This window comes from Drosophila albomicans, unplaced genomic scaffold, assembly GCF_009650485.2.
Source record: "Drosophila albomicans strain 15112-1751.03 unplaced genomic scaffold, ASM965048v2 utg000051l_pilon, whole genome shotgun sequence".
Lineage (NCBI taxonomy): Eukaryota > Metazoa > Arthropoda > Insecta > Diptera > Drosophilidae > Drosophila > Drosophila albomicans.
This window is the reverse complement of record NW_026263670.1, coordinates 236,271-259,543: the sequence shown is the minus strand read 5'-3', so window position 1 is coordinate 259,543 and position 23,273 is coordinate 236,271. Positions and strand designations below refer to the sequence as shown.

Below are 23,273 nucleotides of genomic sequence, written 5' to 3'. Positions count from 1 at the left end.
GCAATAAGATCAATGTACTCAGATGTGGTCAAGTCCAAAGTTTTTCTGAAAAGCAGAAGAGCAGTAGAGTCGCTGAGCGCATCTGCGGTCGTGCGCATCTACTGGATTCCAAGCTACCATAACGAAATCGCATACATCCTTGCCAAAGAGGTGGTAGGACCGATGTCAGCAACATATGCAATGTGCCGGTATTCCTGAGATCTCTAGGCAGAGAGCTCTAGGGTTCATTGTCAGGCAAGCTGGCGCAATACCAACTAGTGCAAAATTGCAAGGATGATGTGCGCTTCCGTAAACACTAACTTAACCAAATACGGCAGCTTTCATGGAAAGACTGCAGACCAATGTTAACTGGTTACTGTTTGTCGGCTGTCCATGCTGTACGAACAGTGATCAGTGCAGTATCTAACCTCCGCCCTTCATCTCCCTAAAAATTATCCATTTCTTTATCGCGTTGAATAGTTGGCAGATAGGATGACCGCCTCAAGATATAGCATAAGTTTATCATTATGATTTTATAAATCAAACAATGTTTTAGTATTTTCCTGGTAGCTTTTTCAATATAGAATTAAGTGGGACTTTTAATAATTTGTTTGTGGCGCACTTTAGCTGGCAGTAGATCTGTGGGTGATCTGTGCGTTTGCTATTCTCGCTGTAAACATCTTTTCTTTAGAAAGAACTGCTCGTTGGTCTTTGGTTGCGAGTGTCAACACGCAATTGTTTCCTTAAATTACGAGTTTCTGTAACTAAAACGGACAAGTTTATACCAGCCTTGTCTACACATTGTAGGTTCAACTATGTGAATACTGCACATCATTTGTATGTAAGTCAATTAGTTTTTTCGATGTCAATTTGATAGACAATGAGTGATCTTACAAAAGTTCGGATAAAATTTGGCGTTTATTTTATTGTATGATATCTTATTCTAAAATGCGTTTTTTTCAGTTTTCTGGTTACTGTAGGCCACTGTGTATTATAATGTTATTTTAAAATGATTTTTCTTTAAGTGTTGTCGAGATCCCTAGTAATTGTAATTGATATTATCGTATTCTATTGCTATGAACTGTTTCCCTAGTGAGTTAAGGGTTTACATAGTTGAGTTCATAGTCCATTGCTTCATTTTGGTGGGCGACTGTTCTCCTAGTATTATGGGGTGCGAAGCTTTCCAAACTTGGTCTTATAAAACTGCAAAGGTTATCTTTGGTTAATCAAGGTGTAGGAACAACGTCTGCCAGCAGCGCTGCTTCTGCCGGCAGCACTGCATTCTCTCTGACACTGTTAGCGATCGCTTGCAGTACGATCGGATAATTGCTTACACACTTGAATTGTTACTCCCTTCAAAAAACTAACATCCTCTTTACTTCTTGGCTATCAGAATGTAAGAGGCATTTGCAGTAAACTTACTGACCTATGCTTAAATAGTATGTCTTTCCCTTTCAATGCCATTGCCTTTACTGAAACATGGTTAAAAAATAAAATTCTTGATACGGAAATTGTTTCTAGTAGATTTTCCTTATACAGACGTGACCGCAAGGTACGTCGTTGTGGTGGGGTTTTAATTGCAGTAGATGCTCAATTTTCTTCAGAATTGATTGATCACACTTCTGATATTGAGCAAGTTTTAACATTTTTATTTCTTGCCCGTATATCCTCCCTGCTTCAGATGATGCTTTGTATTTAGCTCATTTTCCTATAATTAATAACATTTCTAACATGCTTTCTGATCGTGATCACTTTATAGTCCTTGGTGACTATTGCTGGTATTTCATGGCATTCGGTCAAGAATTTTAATGGACTTTGCCCCTCTATAATCCATGTTTTTATTCATAGTCTTTTCGGAGTATCATTGTCTCAGATTAATGGTATTCCAAACTGTTTAAACAGGTCTCTAGACCTTATTTTTGTTTTAGACCAAGATTCCTGTTCTCTATCGAGAACATCTCCTATATCTTCGCCCGAAGACCCTTACCATCCCACTTTAGAAATCACGTATGAGCTCCCATATATGGCGTCAGAGTCTAGTGTACGTTGCAGTGAGCGTTCTCGTTGTTTTCGGAAAACCGATTTTAAGAAACTTGCCCTGCTTATATCTCAAACTGACTGGTCGCAACTTTCCGTGTCTACGAACTTGGATATAGCGGTTGAATTTTTGTATGCTACTTTGAACTCGCTATTTGATGCTTGTGTTCCATCAAGAATTCCACATTTGTCTGATAAACCGTTATGGTTTACTAAGAAATTATCAAAATTCAAAAATCGTAAGTCGAGACTTTACAAAAAATTCAAGGAAACTGGCTCTTCTCTTGATTTTCTCCGCTATTCTGTTGCTCAAGCTACTTTTCGCACTCATAACAATGAGTGTTATAATAATTATTTGAGTAGGTGCAGAATAAGATTTCAGCGTGATCCGTGTTATCGCCATCATTTATGTTTTTGGAGAATATGACAGTATCTAATGGTCCTGGTACTGCCGATTTATTGCCGACTTTTTCCAAACGACATATTCTGTCCCAAGTTTTAAAAATTCCTTTTCTTATCCTTATCAGTTAAATTCGTCTAATTGTATTTTTGGTCCTTTTATTACTGAAAGCTATATTTTAACAGAACTATTGGCTATAAAACCTGTTTTTTCGGCAGGTCCGGATGGAATGCCTAGTTGTGTGCTAAGGTATTGTGCTAGTAGTATCTGTAAGCCGCTTTTTAAATTGTTTGAATTGTCCGTAAACTCATGCTCTTTTCCAAAAATCTGGAAAAAGTCATACATTATACCTATCCTAAAAAAAAAGAAATAAAAATCTAAAGTTCCAAATTATCGCGGTATATGTAAATTGTCTCCGATTCCGAAAGCATTTGAAAAAATCATAACTTCTCAACTGCAGCATCTGTGTATATCTATAATATCACCTTACCAACATGGGTATGTGAAATCTAGGTCCACTACTACTAACTTATTGGAGTTCTCTTCTATTGTAATTAAAGGATTCGAGAATAAAATGCAAACAGATGTCATTTACACCGATTTTAGTAAGGCTTTTGACTTAATAAGTCATCACCTATTATTGTATAAACTTAATCTTTTAGGGTTTCCTCATAACCTAATTGAGTGGATCTCCTCATACCTTTCCAACAGAATTCAGAATGTTTATTATAATGGCTTTGTATATAAATGTGTCCAAGCTACTTCTGGTGTGCCCCAGGATAGCCATCTGGATCCTCTTTGTTTATAAATGATCTTCCTTCTGTTATTGAGCATTCCCGTGTACTTATGCACGCTGATGACGTCAAGCTTTGGCTGACATTTAATGACAGTCAGTGATTATAATAATCTCAATAACGTAGTTTGCTCTAGTAAATCTATTCCTCTGCTCAAAACCTATTAGCATATTTATCGAGTATTTAATTGTTTTTCATCTTCTTATACATATATCCTAACATATTTTTAAGTTAACTTAATTAGCTGTCCAGCGTCTTTTAATATTTATTCGCAGTTTTCGATTAATGCATGGTGTTCACAAATTTATTTTGTTTTGTCCGCGCGTCAACAAGCCCGTGCTTGGTATCGCTGGGCCACTTGATGGTACTGCGGTTAGTACGTCAACGTCCAAAATAAAAATAATAAAAAAATATCGTTTCGGTTGCGAAGCTTGAAAGTTTTCAAGTCACAGCAAAAACATAAGTGGTTACATCTATGTACAGATGTACCATAGCAATAAACATTAAATTTGAATTCGCGTGTTTTATTTATAAACAATATTCTTGCGAATAAAGGTTACTAAAAAAGCTTAGTAGCTCAACATTTGGAGGCCCCGGCGAGATACATATACTCTCACTTAGTATTGTGAATGCAATTGATTTTGTATAAATAATTAGTGAAGTGCCTAATAAACAATTGGTGAAGCATTTAAGTTGAAAGTAATCTAGAGTTTGAAGACATACATATATATGTATGTACAGTTGCATATATAAATATTTAAGCGAGCGGTGCATTTCTATTCTTCCATTCTCCGTTGTTTGCGCATGTTCGTCGCTGCTATGTCGCTTGCGCACATTCCCCGCTCTCCGTCGCTTGCGCATGGTCCCCGCTACTCATACTCATAAGACTCGATGCCTCGCTTTCTGCAGCTAAGCTAGCTGCATTTAATTCATCTGAATTAGCAGTACGTTTGGAGCTATTAGAACGTGCTCAAGCTTCATTTGAGTCAGAATGCGCTAGAGGAGATCGATTATAATAAAATCGGGAGTAAAACGCGGGAAAATTTCGAAGAGCGTTTCGTTGAAGTGAAATCGCGTCATTAGACCATCGATCCTTCGTCTAATGGGCTCGGTGCTCGTCGTCTTCCAAAGCTTAAATTTCCACGTTTAGTGGAGATAACACGGAATACTCGATAATGACTTAGATGATGTTGAAAAGTTCCAGCATCTACTATCGTGTTTAACTGGTCCAGCGTTGATTGCAGTTAGGTCGTTGGAGATATTGAGGCTCAATTATCGTATGGCTCTGGATATATTGGATAATCGGTTTAACAACAACCGACTTGTGTTCCAGTCACACATCAAGGATCTTTTTGGTACCAAGAAGGTGGAGGCAGGAGCATCCGTGGCCACAAAACTTCGTGAGTTTAGTGATAAAATTAATGTTCACATGGGGGCATTACAGACTCTGGGCAGTCCAGAGGAAATTGCAAACAGCATTCTCATTTACGTGCTGCTGCAAAGGCTGGATGTGGAAACTTAGGCGGCGTGGGAGGATAGCAGGGCATTGGACAACCCTGCCGCCTATAAAGTGCCGAATGCTACTGAGTTTTTCAGATTTCTGGACGAAAGATGTCGTAAGCTGGAAAGTCTGCAATACGCTATGGTTATTCACACATCAGGCTCACAGGTAGGAAGGTCTAATTTTAGCAGGAAGGCGTTTGTGGATCAAACTAGCAGGGCAAATGTTTGTATGTTTTGTGACGCGCCTGGTCACGGCATATATTCCTGCCCCGTCTTTGAAAATTTGTCTTCCTTCTTAAGACAGAAAGCAGTGAAGAATCTCGCTCTCTAACTTAATTGTTTAAAAAAAGGACACCAAAATCGATCCTGCACATCTGGCGCTTGTCGTAACTGTGGTGGACGGAATCATTCGTTGTTGCATTTCGAGACATCGCAATGAGCCTCGTCAGCTGATTCGTTTGTCCCTCTGCAGCCTCAAGCTTCTACCTCTCTTGCTGCCCAATCTCTTCGTTCTGATGCTGTGCTCTTGGGTACTGTTGTTGTTTTGCTTAAGAGTCGTGCTGGGCCGTTCGTTCCTTGTCGTGCCTTTCTTGATTCTGGTTCGCAAATTTGTATGATGACGTCCCATTTAGCCCAACAGCTAGAGTTAAAGCGGACACGATCAGAAGCTATGGTTTCTGGCCTCGGGGATATAGACGTTTCTGTTGAAGGATGCACAGTAAACGTATGTATGCGTTCTTGCATCTCCGACTACTCTGTCACTCTTCAAGCTGTTGTGGCGTCAACAATCAGCAACAGCCATCCGAATTTTCCATTGATATTGACGGTTTGACGATTCCATCCAACACTCAGTTAGGTGATCCAGCCATCAATCGTCCGCAGCGCGTAGACCTGCTGATTGATGCAAGCGTATTCTACGGCTTGTTATGTGTCGAACAAATCGGCCTTGGAGATGGATTGCCGATTCTTCAGAAAACCTGTCTTGGTTGGGTAGTTGCTGGTGGTGGAGACGGTACAATGCGCACAGCATTGATGGCAGTGAAAAAGGTTTCTGATGATAGTAATGAGGAGCAGCAATATTAACTGATGGGACTCGCCATTGTTGTGAAGTGCATGTCCAAGCAGATGGACAAGTTGAGCTGTCAGGAGAAGAAGTCACAGACAACGCTGGCTGAGACAAATGCCGTGCTGCAGCAGACGCAGCACAATAGCGAAGATCTGCAACAGCAGGAGTTGGAGCATCTGCAACGCAGCAAGCTGCAAGAAGCACACGACAAAGTGCAGCTGCTGGCCAAGGAGCGTTTCCTTGAGCTCGAATCTCAGCTGCAGGCTAAAGATGAGAATAGACAGGCGCTGCAAGCGTATCACCACGAAATGGCTCATCCGCTGCGTCACAAGCAGGATCAGCTGAATGCCGCCGAGCAGCAAGTGTTGCAGCTGCAGACACGAATTCGCAATCAGGAAATGCTGGAGCGGAGGCAAGGAGCTGCAATCGCTGCGCACCAGCACCGAGCTGAAGGAGCGCGATCGTCTGGCGTTGTCCCAGGATGAGGTCAGAGCGTTGCGCACTTCGTCGCAGTCCCAGCAACCACAGCAACAGCAATGGCAGCCACAGCAACAGTCTCAACGTTGACAGCGGCGAGCTGTGCCGTCTGACCAACGAAGTGGAGAGTTTGCGCTGTGTGCTGGAGCTGAAACAGGCCAAGATCTCGACGCTGTCCAAGCAGAACGCAGAGCTGCAGCGTGAAAACGCTGCTGGAGGCACAGAACGAAATGATGTGCACAGAGCTCGAAAGCAAAACAGAGAAGGAAAAAGATATTCAGCGCTAGATGGAGGAAATGCAAAAGGCCTTCAACCACGAGAGCATCGAGAGCGCAAAGCAACATCTGTATCGCTCTGTTGGTCGCTCCATTCTCAATTTCGAAAAGCTTCGCACATTGATTTGCCAAATAAGGGCCATAATTAATAGTCGTCCATTGATATCAATTTCAGAGAATCCTGACGATTTGTGCTGACTCCCGCTCATCTACTGTTTGGTGGTCCTCCAACCGTGATTCTTGAGCCCGACTTAACTACGCTGGACTACAATCGGTTGGATGGTTGGCAGCGTGTCACTCAGCTCCAGCAAAGATGCAAGTGGCGCACTTCTGAACGTCATCTCCAAGTCAATGACGTGATCTTGGTCAAGGACGAAAATTTGCCTCCTCTTCGTTGGCCGTTAGCTCGTGTCATGGCGTTTATCCCTGACAAGGATAGTGAGTTGCTGAGTTGAAGACTTCGTCTGGCAGCACCCGGAGAGCCATAAACAAGCTATGTCTACTGCCCCTGAAGGATGATGTTGAAAGACATGCTTTTTACGGCGGGAGTATGTCGGGAGCAGCCGACAGCGCATGTTAATGTAATGCTGTGACAGCGTCTGCCAGCAGCGCTGCTTCTGCCGGCAGTACTGCATGCTCTCTGACACTGTTAGCGATCGCTTGCAGTTCGATCGGCTAATTGCTGACATACTTGTATTGTTACTCTTTTGTATATCGTGTCGGTGGCGAAGCTTGAGAGTGTTCAACTTGCACTTCAAGTCACAGCCAAAACATAAGTGGTTATATATACATATGTACATACATATGTACCACAGCAATAAACATTAAATTTGAATTCGCGTGTTTTATTTATAAACAATATTCTTGCGAATAAAGGTTACTAAAAATGCTTAGTAGCTCAACACAAGACTTTAACCTACTTTTATTTAGTTTTTATTAAACGAATTATTCAGAAATTTTGTTTTCCAACAAACTCAATTGCAATATTCACAAGAGTCGATCATCTTGATCCTCAATTTGTTGTGTTTCTCTTTTGTCAATAAGTAAAGCGGTTTATTTTGGTGAAGATGCCGAATTTGTTAATTTAAACTATATTACATTTCATTGTATGCTCAATGATACAGCGCTATGGTACAAACAATTGCAGCGACATGTATTTCCTAGCGAGCTCTCGTGATCGTATACTGAAAACTACTCTAATTTGCTTCATATGCAGCGGGCAATATAGCTGGAGAATTATATGTTCACAACAATAAAAGTTGCTGCTGATAAGCAAGCACTATAAAATTTATTTCCGTACTGGATATATCGATGTAAACTGATATGTATTTATCAAATCAAAACATGTAAGAAAATTATTTTTAAATCCACTACCCCGTCGAATGTTACGAATGGCAAAATGCCTAGCTGTGTTTCATAGAAAGATGTACAACGAATTTTGTCAGGTGATTTTTGAATATGCATGACATGAAGATTTTTGATAACAATTCACACATATATATGTATGTATATTAAATTATTTGTCTTTTTATACCCGCTACCCATAGGGTAGAAGGGTATTATAACTTTGTGCCGACAGGAAATGTATGTAACAGGAAGAAGGAGGCATCTCCGACCCTATAAAGTATATATATTCTTGATCAGCGTCAACAGCCGAGACGATCTAGCCATGTCCGTCTGTCCGTCTGTGTGTCTGTCCGTCTGTTTTTTTTTTTTTTTTTTTTTTTTTTTTAAAAACTCAATCTATATATTTTATTCAAACAGTTGTCCATTATATATAATACATATATATAGTTGTGTGTTTTTTTAAATTTAGACTAAGTATGTTATTGCGCCATTCTACTGTCCCCTGGGACTACCAATAAAGTATTACTTCAGGAGGGAGTAGAGCCTTAACGGCTCGCATCAGAGTTACGCACTTTTTCTTGGCGTCTGAGCTCCTTCATGACAGTGCTTGCCATTTTTTCCACCGCATCCCAATTATCGGCGTTTGCCAACATTAGTGGCACCATCCTATCTGGAGATAGGGACTCGCCCAGCACCTCTTCGGCTTCTCTTCTTTCCCTTTCAAACCTGGGGCAGGCGAAGATGATGTGTCCCGCGTCTTCCGTGACGCCTACTCCACACCTTGGGCATGATGGATCGTCAGCGTGCCCAAAGCGATGAAGATATGCTCGGAAACACCCGTGTCCACTAAGGAACTGCGTCAGATAGAAGTTTGTTTGGCCGTGTCTTCTATCTACCCACGCTTCGACCGATGGAATCAGTTTCCATGTCCATCTTCCCTTGGGAGCTTCGGTCCACCGTTGTTGCCACTCGGTCAGCATGATCTGACGGCTTGTGAGGTGATTTCCTGTGCAGTATTTTCTGCTGATCTCGGTGACCAGCAGATCGAACGGAGTGATGCCCGCTATCACGTGCGCTGCTTCCCCAGAGACTGTGCGAAACGCACTGGCAACTCTAATAGCGCAGAGTCTGTAGAGTGCTCCCACTTCTTTAATGAATGTCTTTTTAGTCGTAGCCGCAGCCCATATGGGTGCTGCGTACGTTGTGATCGACCTCACCACTCCAGTCAGTAGTCGTCTCCGTAGTTGCTTCGGTCCTCTGGTGTTAGGCATTATGCGAGCAAGCGCAATACACGCCACTGAGGCTTTTTGGCCTATGTAGCTCAAGTGGTCCTTAAACGAGAGCCTCCTGTCTAGCATAACTCCCAGGTACTTAAGTGCAGGCCTTGAGCAAATACTTGTGCTTCCCACAATTATGCTAGCGGTCTCCACCATTTTCCTGGAGCTTATCAGGACTGCCTCCGTTTTGTGCTCGGCTAGGCTAAGGCCTGCGTCTGCTAGCCATCTCTCCGCCGTTTTATTGCTGTATTAGCGCTGTTTTCAACTTCGTGCTTATGCTTGGCGACTGCCACGATCGCGATGTCATCAGCGAAGCCTACAATCTTAACCCCTTCCGGCAGATCAAGTCTCAGTATTCCGTCGTACATTAAGTTCCACAGCGTCGGACCAAGAACTGAGCCTTGTGGAACCCCTCCAGTAACTACTTGGTTGACGCTTCCGTGGTTGGTCCGGTAGCGTAGTGACCTTCCTTCGAGGTAACTGCCTATTATGCGGACGATGTGCGGCTCAATGTTCCTTTGGATCAGGCATTGCATGATTCTCCCCCAGTTGGCGGAGTTAAAAGCGTTCTTGACATCTAGAGTGACCACTAGGCAATACTGCTTGGTACCCCAGAGCCACCGCTTACCCTCTATTGCTGTGGCTGCTATGTGTGAGACCACCTGTACCGCTTGTTGTGTGGAGTGTGCCTTTCTGAAACCAAATTGATATGGTGAAAGACCCCCTTTGATGTCAACCTCGGCTTCCAGTCGCGTGCAAATAACGCGTTCGAGTACCTTGCCTACGATGTCCAGCAGACAGATTGGCCGGTAGGCTGAAGGGTCATCCGGTGGTTTGCCTCCTTTTGAAATAAGGACCAGGTCCTGTTTTTTCCATCGAATGGGAAATCTCCCCTCCCTGAAGCACGAGTTGAACACCGTACTGAAATATGCCGGTTTTCAGCTCCATTGCTCTTTTGACAATGGCACTCGGGATGCCATCTGGTCCAGGGTTTTATACTGTGCGCTGCTGCTAGGACCTCTCTATCCGAGACTTCGTCAAACTGAATACTGTTCCAGTCAGCAAGTCCTGCAACCTCATTGTTGTCGTTTCGGGCTGGTTGCTGTGGGAACAGATGAGACACTATTTTCCTCAAGAGTTCTGGGCACTTCGGGCTTGGCGATGAGAAGGCATTCAACTTCCTCATCGTAATCTTGTAGGCCGATCCCCAAGGGTCCTGTTCGGCTTGGTCACACAGCTCCAGGAAGAGTCGCTTCTTGCTTGCTTTAATTAGAACTTTCAGTGTTCGCCTTTTTGTCTTTAGCTCGAGCAATAGCGAAGACGCGTCTGGATTTCCGCGTTTGAGGGCTCTCTGAAGAGATCTTCGTGCCTGACAGCATTCTCTCCGAGCCACTGCAATTTCGTTAGTCCACCAGTACACCGGCTGATGCTTTGCTCCGTTCCCGACCTTCTTCATTGAGGCATTGCATGCTCGTGTCAACTGAGACATGATCTGCTTGGTCATGTCAGTCGCCGTGCCGCTAAGTTGCAACCCTTGCATCATATGCTCGAACATGTCGATGTCAAGAGTGTTCTCTCGGTACCTGGTTACTCTCGGAACTGCCGCAACTTCGGGTCGTTTCCTTATATCAGTAATGATGGCTTGGTGATCGCTGTAGGTGAAGTCCCTACAGACCTTCCAGGAGGCTCTTGGAGCCAGGCTACTGCTAAGAAAGGTCAGGTCGATAATGGATCCTGCGTTCCCTCTGCTAAATGTGTGCTCACCGCCCCTATTTAAAAGGACAACGTCCAAAGCCGCAAATGCCTCTAAAACCCGCACGTCCTCTCTGGTTTGTGACTAAGCTGCCCCACTCCGTTGCCCAAGCATTGAAGTCACCCCCAATGAGGCATGGGCATTTATCTCTGGCATCCATTACCAGCTTGTCCAAATGGACAGATAGTCCTCCATGCTAAGCGATGGGCAAGGTAGCAACTATAAACGTATAGTGTATCTATCTTTGCCCTGACAAACCCTGACTCCATCTTGGTTTCCATCAGCTGTAGCGGGCGCTGCCCGCAGGTCCACACTACTGCCTTGCGCAACTTGTCTCCAGCCCACGTATTGGGAGATTTTTATGCGATATGGTTCGCTCAGAATGGCAACATCGACTTTTTTTTCCCTTACAGTCTGCAGCAGTAGATCCTGTGCTGCTTCACAGTGGTTTAAAATTTAGTTGATAAATCCGAACCATTGCTAATTTGACCGTGAACGCGCCTTGCTCTGGTACGGGCACCGTATGCTGGTAGTCGTGTGCGCCGAATCTTCTTCCCCTTTCCTGCTACACAGTATGCATTTCGGCTTTTTCGAGCATGTTTTGGCCTGGTGGCCTGCCTCTCCGCAATTGTAGCAATTTCCGAAACAATCTGCTTCCGCTGTACACCTGCTTTGTATATGTCCGAATTCCATACACCCTGTAGCAGCGTATTGGCTGTATCTTACGCCTTATACGACACGTATTCCATCCTACACGCAGTTTGCCTGCCTTTAGTAGCTTCGCCGCTGAGTCGACTGGGATTCTTAGACTAGCTGTCTGCCTGCTTCCATACGATCTGCGAATCGTTATAATGCTGGATTGATTCACCCCGATCTCGCCAAATTGGGTGATTATGGCTTCCAACAGTTCCTCTCCAGAAGTCACTTCGTCCAAGTCTTTTACTTCGATTGAAGTCATTTTCGTCAGCGATCTGACATCTATTGATGGGCCCAGGAACTCTTTTATTGCCTCCTGGAATACTTTCGTGTTGGGGTCGAAGGCTTTGATAGTTCAAAGAGCAGCTCTCCTTTCAGCGTCTTTCGGATGCCCCTAACATGCTGACCAGCTCTTTCAATTTTGGCTCTGATTTGACTGAGCGCAGTATATCAGCGTACGATGTATTCGCAGGTGCGCTCACAATCACTGCGTCAGGCTTTGCCGATTCTACCCTTGCGTTTCTGGTGTGCTTTCTCGTGTCTATTCTTCTTTCGCACCGTTTTCCAAGTGTTACCTTGCTCTGTTTCAGCAGCCGCGCTCCATCCTTACTCGCTGAATGTGTTCGACACCGTCGTTTTGGGGATTAACCTGTGTCGCTATCCTGGGATTGGTTTTAACCGGAGCCTTAGATTTCTTTGACCTTGGTGGTGGAGAAAGGAGTTCGCCTCGGTCACTTCTAGTTCTCTTGCCTTCTCTAGGCGAGTCTACGGTTCCTTCGCTTGCTGTTTGGTGTTTCGACGCACCTATAGCTTGAAGATTCGGCATTGTCTGATTGCGGGTTGCAGTTGAGAGCATCTCCTCATCCGCCGCCGTGTAAAGGCCCATTATGCTGTCAATGAGGTCTCTCATAGGCATATGTATGGTCCGACGACCCTCTAGCATCTTGCTCAAATCCCTTATTTTCTGTCCCAAGAGATAGAAGCTCGACCGCTTCTCGGAGTGGACCATCTTCTGTTAAGGCTGTTCGTGTCAGCGCTGCTACATCAGTAGTTATAGCTGGACTACGGCTATATAATTGGGCTCCTGGTGTAGCCAACTTTGGAGATCTAGCTATCTTGCTGCTTTTTATGAATGGATCAATAGTAGGCTCTGAGCTATATCCTCCCTCCTCAAGTTTCTCCTTTGATTTGCTGCTTGTCGCTGAATCTGCAACGGTAGCCAACGGTGTGCGCTGCATCCCGACCCACTCTTTTTCGGCCAGACCACCTAATAAATTAAGTGTTGGACTTTTTCCGATCTTGGTGGATTCGAACCGTGGATCGCTGAATAGTCCGCGCCTCTATGCACTGCGCCACTGCAGCTGCACTCTTTAAGCGGAGCTTAATGCGTATACTAATTAGCTGCTCCTGAAAGTATGCAGGTATTTTTTGCACTTTTTGAGCTTTGCGCTGTGCTTTTTAAAGCTTTGCGCTGAGCTTCTGATTGGCCGACTGGCAACGCCAGAGCGCCCAGTCTGGCTACGCAGCTGATGGTAGTGCAGCCCTCGTCGTCAGCTGATCGTGGGAGTGCAGTTGCGATTGTTTACAAGTAGTTGTGGCCAATTGTACTGGAACCAACAACAGTTTCCCTCGCAGCCGTCAACTCCGCCAATGCGTCTCCTGGCAACGCGGCTGTCTACGACGTCCAGCAGCAGGTGCCCCGACCGACCGTGAGTACACAAGTGTTGAACACTGCTCGAGCTAACTCGCAGTCACTTTTTTTAGGTTTTTCGACTTATTTTGGTGATTTCCCGCGCGATCGAAAGGAGCGTCTCCAAAACGCGACCGGCTTGCGGAAAATTCAACTCAACTCTCCGTCTGTCCGTCTGTGTGTGTCTGTCCGTCTGTGTGTCTCTCCGTCTGTCCGTATGAACACCTAGATCTCAGAGACTATTAGAGATAGAGCTATAATTTTTTCGACAGCATTTGTTATGTTTGCACGCAGATCAAGTTTGTTTCAAATTTTTGACACGCCCACTTCCGCCCCCGTAAATCAAAAAAATCGAATAACAAGCGTAATTTTAAAGCTAAGGTATATATAATAATAAATATAGTTGTTATGATTCCTGAAAATTTGGTTGCGATCAGATAAAAATTGTCGAAGTTATTAAAGAAATACTTTTGTACGGGCAATAACGCCTACTTACTAGGGGTCTGAGTTGCTTTGGCTGACAATCTGGTATATTGAGCCGTCCATGGTATATTTTGAATGCGGTACTATATCGATATACCACATATACCATTTGGTATATTTTAAGTATATTTGCAGTATATTCGGTATATTTTAAGAATAATACCGCAATAATACTCACAGTCGAGTACACTCGACTGTAGCTTTCTTACTTGTTTAATTTAAATCTCACAATATCTGTAAACTTACTTCGTTATCAAGATCCAGCACTAAATCATTCATTTTACTATTTATTTCATCAAAGAGTTGATTGTGCGTGTATTTGTAGCTTCTGTCAGAAATGCAAAAAGGTTGTCCAAATCAACTGTGTCTGCATTTTGAGCATTGCAGTCTTCTGGGTGCAAGATGTCCAAAGTCTTTTCGTCATCATTTGACTTGATATGAGTTGCATTTAAGTTTTCTGCCATGTGTGCCAGAACTGTCATTTCATTTTGCACTAATCTGAAATAAGTCAATAAATGCCAAAAATTAATTTATAACATAAAATGGCATCAAATATCTAACTTAATATTATAAAAATATAACATTTTACAGTAAAAAAAACGCCGCGACGGCATGGAGAAAATGATAAGCACAAAACACAAGCGTGCGTACACGGGTGGGCTTTGGTTTTATTTTCTTTTTAGAACCAAACATACGTTTTCATTTTTAATTGCTCCGGTATTTACAACTATTTAGTCATTCTTTTGCTTTTGGGACGTTTCATTTCTTACTGCTAAAACAGATGACTTGTGTTTTAGTCAGAAGTAAACAAAGCGAAAAAGTGTCTTTCGTATTTTAAATTCCCTCACGTGATGATTTTATTGCGCAAAAATGGTTCCCCTATTTTCCAAAAGATTCTTCTGCAATTAAATTAAAATTTTCCATTGCAATTTGAGGACTCAGCATTAAAACACTAACACATACACAAAACATTACACATATGTATGTTATGTTAGCTCTAAGTTGTAGTATGTGCATATATCAAGGGTACACTGTACCAATAACTAAACAGAAACACTAAGCAGTATTGCATAAATAAGCAAACTCAAGTGGACGTTAAATACGATCACCCACTTCTGTTGAACGCTAAGACAGCATTCAAGCTAAGGCAGCATTCACACACTGACCGCTAGCAATATACATATATGCCCATAAGACTCTTTCTCCCGAACATAGTATATAAGATATAGTATATATGCAGCTGCTCTTCTGCCGCTGTCAACGGCAGCGCAGTGGCATTCCACTATTATGTACTTAGGCTAAGCAAACCGAATTATTTGAATAAAAGAACATTCACAATTTGATAACAGATCAGCACTGACGTGCTGCAACAATTTCACTTGACTACGAACCGATCATATTATTATCACAAAGTCGCAATAAGAAGTTTCTTGTTCAAACTCAACATATTGTAAAGTTAGTTTTTAAAGACACTTTTCTCAGACAAGACGCGTATAGCCCGCTTTCATGCAATCCTAATAAAGTTAGTCTAAAAGTATACTAAAATAAAATCGTTTGTTTTAGTGTTTATTTACTTTTCGTGTAACGCGAAAAACATAATTATATATATATATTTACTTTTTCTCTTTTTCACAAATAAAGTTTTAAAACCTACATTTAAAAAAAAAACAAGTCAGAAAGTTACAGTCGAGTGTGCCCGACTGTGAGATACCCGCTACCCATTTTGAATAAAAGCAAAATATTGCAGTATTTTTTGCCCATACAAAAGTATTTCTTTAATAACTTCCACAATTTTTATCTGATCGCAATAAAATTTTCAGGAATCACAATTACTGTAGTAGTTATTGTATATACCAGCTCTAGCTTTAAAGGGGGCGTGGCAAAAATTTTAAACAAATTTTATCTGCGTGCAAACATAACAAATCCTGTCGAAACAAATTATAGCTCTATCTCTTATAGTCTCTGAGATCCAGTGTTTTATACGGACGGACGGACAGACGGACATTGCTAGATCGTCTCGGCTTTTGACGCAGATCAAGAATATATATACTTTATTGGGTCGGAGATGCCTCCTTCTACCTGTTACATACATTTCCTGCCGGCACAAAGTTATAATACCCTTCTGCCCTATGGGTATAAAACAGTGGGACGGCAATCAATCACCTATTTAATTGATTTATTCCGGTGATTTCAACTACCTTTTTCTATACTTTTGGAATTTAAGTAATTAAATGTGACAGATTAATTAATAAAAAATATATTTTACGCAACATTAAATAATGTAATGTTATTCGTTTTATTATTTAAATTATATTGTGATATTGTGTTGCCGACGGCAAAATAACGAGTGCCATAAAGGGATAAAATTGGTAGCCAAAAGAAAGAGTTTTTATCGAAACTCTATGTTCCCTAAATGTCGTCACGTTTTAGTGCTAAGAATTGATTAAATAAACAAAAAACCTAAAAAACTGAGATTTTAAATTTGTAAAGGCGAAGCATGATTGATCTCAAGTGTGAGTCAGTAAAACAGAACAAACACAAGACACAACGAGACTCGCTAAATAATAATAAATAAATAAATAATAAAGTGGTCGTGGCAAAAATTGGAATCAAACTTGATCTGCGTGTAAAGATAACAAGTTATGTCGAAAACGAATTAGATCTGTATCTCTTATAGTCTCTGAAACCTAAGTGTTCATGCAGATCAAGAATTTATACAATATAGAGTCGAAGATAGGTCCTTCTGCCGGTTATATTCCTTTCCTGTCGGCCCAAAGTTATAATACCCTTCTACCCTATGGGTAGTGAGTATAAATATATGTATATCTCTCATAGTCTCTAAGATAGGTGTTTATACGGACGGACAGACAGGCATGTCTATATCGTCTCGGCTGTTTATGTACATACATTTCCTGCGGACACAAAGTTATAAAACCTTTCTGGGTATAAAAATAGAAAAATATGACGAAGGCCATTTTTCATATTTCAAAATTTTCCAGATTGTCAACCAAATCAACTAAGTATAAAATTTCGGCTGCGGAAACGTGGATGTCGCAGAAGGCCTTTGGTGAATCTATCATGTCGCAAAGACTTAAAAAAAAGTTCGAAACGTGTTGATAACATTTAGCGTTACCATCGAAGGAATTTGTGTTCAAAAATCGTCGGTTGACTGTAAGAAACCTTACTGATATAATTGGACTATCAGATCTTATCTAATACCACTTTGAAAGGTACCAAAATGCATATCCTTCGGCAACCATCTTAACTGTAACTTCTGTCTAATCCTAAATGTCAAGAAACCACTCCGGGGATCGCGCTTCGAGACGATGAAAGCTGAATCGAAGAAGGCGTTTTACAATTCTATACAATTAAATACATTTCCTGATGTTAGAATGTTCTAATATCTTCTGCCCCATAGTAAGATGGTATACAACAAGTCAGAAAGATACGGTCGAGTGTGCTAGACTATGGTATACCCGTTACCCATTTTGAAAAATTATTTGCATTTGCAAATTATTGCGGTATTAATTTTAATCAAGAATATATATTACTTATGGGGTTAGAGATGCCTCATTCTGATTGTCACATAGATTACCTGCCGGCAGAAACTTTTAATACCCTTCTCCCCTAAGGGTAGCGTGTATAAAAATAAACTTAACTATCGTAAATGTGAGCGAGCAACGTGATGAAGAAGCTTCTTGCCGCAATTCACTGTGCACTAAAAGCAATATATAAAAATAACTACTTACCTTTCGCAATCTTCAATATCAGTACAATGAGAAGTTGGATTGTCATTTATGACTTTTTCGCGCTTTTTCATTTCTTCATCAACTCGCCGCATTTCACGCAAAGCAGTGGCGACCTAGAAAATATAATTTTAGAATATTGCTGCTAGTTGTTTTCTTTTATTTTTTTTATCGAAGACACTTTTATCAAGATATACATTGGTAAAAAATAAGATTACATATTATATGCTGTTGTTCGGGCTGTATTGACTAGAAGAGATCATGATCGGATCAACATATATTGATAACCTCCTATTTAATGCTGATGACATTGTAATCCAGAGTGCTATCGTTAGAGTTAATTAAACATTGTATGCAGTATATCACATATGAAGTAAAATGCCTCAAGAGAAAAAAAAACTGATACCCTTAAATAAAAACTACAAAATTTGTAATATAAAGTGACAAAAATCATTGTATAGCTGAGCATAAATAATGCAAATGAACGATACCGGATATCAATCAACTATCTCCAAGGATTACATTGGACCACTGCAGGGCACATCTGGTATTTACAGCTACTGCAACCGTTTACAACCACTAAAACTATTTCCTAATCATATTTTAATTCAAATACCGTAACTTGTACTGAGCTCCATAAACAGACAGACAGACAGAGTTATAATATCCTTTTGCTGGGCAGAAGACACTTTTTTTTACAAGTTACATACATTTTCTGTGAATATAGAGATGTCGAGTATGTCTTTCTGACCATTATTCTGGCATTAATTCGAATATATTATGCTTTACTTACCTCTCTTGCAAAAACTCCTCGTAATCGACTTTGTATAACTATTACGCTTCGACGTTTTCTTAAAAAATCAATCCGTAATTTCCATCCTCTACATGCATGCTGTATAATAAGAATGGCTCTTCTCATTCGTATATAGTTTTTAGAGCATGAATAGCATCTCCAGTTTTTTTGAATTATAATAGAGCTAGCACAAATCTTATGTTTCCTGGCTTCCTCCAGCGGTTCGTATGCCGCGTTTCGTAAAAATAATTTTGATTTTCCAATTTGCCATTCCGTTTCTACGACTTTTAACTCTTTTAATACTAACGTAATATCAGAGCGGGTAAACGAACATGACCTTTTTTTTATAAGACATTTATATTTTAATATAAAATCTTCGAAATTCAAGTGAATAGGAAAACCTTCTTTTCTAATTCGAATTATATCTAATATTCCTAGATATTGAAGTTGATCAAGTACCAAAGAGTCATTGTAATCGTTGGGTTTCTTAAGAGTATTTGGCTTAATACATCTCACATACCAAAGCTTTGTATTGTGGAGTACATCAATTAAGCATTGTAGTTGTTGACGGAAATTATCACTAACCGTCGATTTCGTTTTACCCGTCCCCCTTTGACTAGTTGTACCATTATGCATCCATATAGAACAAGCAGAGTCCTGGTGTTTAGAAAGTTCGCAAAGAAATGAATGTTTACTACGACTCATAAAGTCAAATAAGACGTCCTGGTGTACATCCCGGTTTTTATCCACAAAACCGTCAACAATATAAATTACTTTTCCTGCGTAATGCTTTATACCGAATTCAGTTTCCCAATGTCGTCGATCCGTACCTTTGATGTACATTGGGTTGTATTCAAATTCAGTATGTAAATTAGTTAAATAAGCTGCATCAGATCCTTTGGGCATATGGCATTGTTCAGTCAGAAGTTTAAATACACATCTAGGAGGTTTTTCAATTAATTCTAAGCACAAAGAGTTGTCAGTGAATTCCACGTGAGTATAATTTATTTCTTCTTGATTATACTATATAATGAAATAAGAATAGTTTGGTGAGTTTAGTTATTTTGCCTATACATTTGTAATATAGAAAATACTTATAGGATGTTCTTCAATTACACATATTTATATGATAATGTTTACTTTAAAATATTTAGGGTTTGGTTGTATTTTACTGTTTAAAAAAACAGGTACAGTATAGCAGACTCGACTAATCTACAGTCGAGTCTGAGTTACCCACTATCCTTTTTCAATAAAACTGTGTACTTAAAAGGTAATATTTGGTATATTGATATTCTACTACATTGAAAATATACCAGAGAATACAATATATACCAGATTGTCAGGTAAAACAACGAAAACCGATTAAAGAAGGCGATCTTACCATACAAAAGAATTTTTGTACCTATTGCATAGCAAAAACATTTTTGTACCCATAGGTATTACAACTTTATAATCTATCAGTGATGAGTATATAAAAATATATAACTAAAAATATATAAATTGAGAGTCTGGAAGTTTCTGGGACTGCATAAAAGGATTGACATCGCAACTTGCTGCGCCATTAGTTAAGGAAAATATTCAACAACTAGGCTCCTACATCAGAAGTGGGGCCACAAGAGCAAGACCAACCAAAATCAAAAGTGAAGAAACAGTACAACAGAAAATAAACCTTATCATCACATGGAAGAAAATTTGAATAAAAGCCAAAGCCAAACCCGTACAAGGAATATGGTGATGTAACTACTTCGCAAATCGACAGGCAGGTAATAGACGCCTTGCGAGTCGGCTCTGATATCCATCAGTCTATCGCTGTATTTGGCAACCTTCGGCTGTTCTAAAGTAACTCCTTCCAGCTGGATAGGGGCGTAGTTGGTATCAGCGTTTCAAATTCCATCTCCTGGACCAATCAGCCAGAGTGAAAAGGTATCCCTATACTTAGTGGCTTCTACATGGTTCTTAGAGTTGTACAGAACAGCCACGTCGTCTGCATATATGTTATAATTAATGCCTTTGAGGGAGATTCCATTCCATTCATTGGGAGTAGGTATATCTGCTGTGTAAAGAGAGTATAACAGAAGCCCAAGCATACTGCTTTGCGGCATGTATGTAGTATTAAAACCCAAAGTCGTCCTGAATCAGTTCGGTGAGCTCTTTCCATTTTTCTTCAATTCGGATGCAGAGTGCTCTCTTATAAAAAATAATTTAAGCAATAAGATTGCTGGTGAGAGATATGATAATTTTGTATTGCTAAGAGGATTGAAGTCAAGCTCAGTGAAAAATACTTTGCAAATATTATCTACTAAGCACCAGCGCAAGTAAGGTGGAACATTTTATTGATAATGATAATCACCTGAGCAATGCAGATAAACATGAATTGAAAAATATATGTATTGAAAAAGTATTCTGAGTTATTTCCATTTGGATTAAAACAAGTAAGAAAGTTACAGTCGAGTGTACTCGACTGTGAGATACAAAATATACCAAATATGCTACAAAAATACTAAAAATATACCAAATGGTATATGTGGTATATCTATATAGTATTGCATTCAAAATATACAATAGACGGCACAATATACCAGATTGTCAGCCAAAGCAACTAAGACCACTAGTAAGTAGGCGTTTTTGCCCATACAAAAGTATTTCTATAATAACATCGACAATTATTATCTGATCGCAACCAAATTCCGGAATCATAACTACTACAGTTATTACTGTATATACCAAAATTTGGACCTCTAGCTTTAAAATTACGCTTGTTATTCGATTTTTTCATTTGCGGGGGCGGAAGTGGGCGTGGCAAAAATTTGAAACAAACTTGATCTGCGTGCAAACATAACAAATGCTGTCGAAAAAATTATAGCTCTATCTCTTATAGTCTCTGAGATCTAGGTGTTCATACGGACAGACGGACAGACACACAGACGGACATGGCTAGATCGCCTCGGCTGTTGACGCTGATCAAGAATATATATACTTTATAGGGTCATAGATGCCTTCTTCTACCTGTTACATACGTTTCTTGTCGGCACAAAGTTATAATACCCTTCTACCCTATGGGTAACGGGTATAAAAACGATCTTTCAGCGTGCAATTGTTTGTGCTTTGGGCGACTTAGTAAATTCTTATGCAGTAGTCTACATTCGTGATGTGTTAATTGTTGTGAATACAAAGAAGGAAGCATTTGACAATTGATTGTTTCATATATAATCAAAAAGTGTGCGCACAGGGACTAGGGTTTTATATAGAAGAAGGAGAAATAAAACCAAATCTTCGAAGAATACAAGCCTTGTCTGTTTTATCAAAGCCTAATACAGTAACACAATTAAGACAAATTATAGGGATTGCACCATATTGTAGACAGTTTGTTCCAGGTTTTTCCGATCAAATGAAATCATTAAATCAAATCACTTTAAAAGTTTTAAATTAAAACTAAACAAGATTGTTTGAAAGGGAGCACGAGCAAATTTGTCGAATAATAAATAGTATTATTGAATTTGAATTGCATTCAGATGCGGCGCCGATGGAGTAGTAGGATATTTTCGCAAATGCACAACGACTTTAGAATCAAAATATTACTCATACGAATTAGAAACATTGAAGATTATCTCACCGGTGCACAATGGCACATTTTATTTTATTTAATACATTTTACGAGTAAACCAAACCCAATAATAATAATAATAGAAAAGTGTGCATGGCAACAACCCTACTGCCCATAAAAATCGGAAAGACTTGAATATTACGGACACTTGTAGAGATAATACTATAAAGTTTAATATGCTCTTACGTTTCAGAATTCGCTACAGCCCTTAAAAAAAAAAAAAAAAAAAAAAAACATTAATAAAGGAATAAGAAAGAGTACTGAAAAAATTTGCAAAGTTAGCCCAGTTAGGTGATAGCCATGTCCGTCTGTCCGTAGATCTCAGAGACTACAATTTTTTTTTAACAGCATTTGTTATGTTTGCACGCATTTTTAACACGCCCACTTCCGCCCCGCAAATCGACAAAAATCGAATACCAAGCGTAATTTTAAATCTACAGTCGTGAATTTTAGTATATACAATAGTCTTTTTGGTTGCGATCAGATAAAAATTGTCGAAGTTATTAAAGCAATACTTTTATATGGGCAAAAAGACCTATTTTCTCGGGGTATTTTATGCATTGGCTGACAATCTGGTATATTTTGCACATCAATAACCAAATATATAATTTGACGTGTGATACATTATTTTGGTATTTTTTTTTAGAATATTATCGAAATATATTGCTTTTGTTCAAAATGGAAATCGGATATCTCGCAGTCGAGCACACTCGACTGTAACTTTCTTACTTGTTCTATTTGGAACACTTTTAAAAAACGCATAAACTCGCATAAAATTGTAACTCCCTAAAAGCGAATCGCATGAAATTGATCCCACGAGTACATAAGTAGTGGGCGTATATGCAGTCATTTGATTCAGTATAAAATATCGTGTAAATATCAGAGCACTAGTGCTATTGATAGGTACAGAAGCAAGGTCACTGGGAATGTTTTTAAGAGTGGTCAATATAATAAGGAAAGTGTTCATGAGCAAAAGGTTCAAGTCGTGAAACATAAGATTGGTAATCGTGTCGAATGCTGAAGAACGGCATCATACGAAATTGGATCCTAAGTTCAAGTAACCATTTGTCGTGCTTGAGTAGCTAATGGTGGCTATTATTTGTTAAGGTAAATAAGAAACGAACATGCAAATACCCGCATGAGCGCTTGCGAAGACTATCAAAGAATGAAGTCATGTCAGAGCTACTAGTTGGTGATCTTGACGGCGGTGAAAACAACGCTAGGTTCAAGTAGCAATTGTGTCATTTTATTGTGAACGGTGGAACTAAGAGTAGTTTGTGGCACATTGGTACATAGCGTCACAAAGTTGTGTAAAAAGCCTTGGAAGTGTGTAATGATAAAATAGTTAGTCAC

The 23,273-nt window shown here is 40.1% G+C and overlaps 2 protein-coding genes and 1 long non-coding RNA gene across 4 annotated transcripts in view; 2 read left to right on the top strand and 1 right to left on the bottom strand.

The window, feature by feature from the left end:
• LOC117573094 (myosin-VIIa) overlaps window positions 1-23,273 on the bottom strand; it is a 157,010-nt gene that overhangs the window by 83,960 nt on the left and 49,777 nt on the right. The window contains 4 exon segments of the mRNA XM_052008373.1: window positions 14,024-14,091; window positions 14,094-14,275; window positions 17,527-17,639; window positions 18,317-19,339. Of these exon segments, the coding sequence (XP_051864333.1) occupies window positions 14,024-14,091; window positions 14,094-14,275; window positions 17,527-17,639; window positions 18,317-19,339 (1,386 nt within the window).
• LOC117573097 (uncharacterized) overlaps window positions 1-23,273 on the top strand; it is a 64,667-nt gene that overhangs the window by 13,403 nt on the left and 27,991 nt on the right. The window lies entirely within an intron of this gene.
• Window positions 16,778-17,366, top strand: LOC127566347 (uncharacterized). Its single transcript, XR_007955655.1, has 2 exons — window positions 16,778-16,948; window positions 17,008-17,366. It is a non-coding gene; the product is annotated as an uncharacterized LOC127566347 (long non-coding RNA).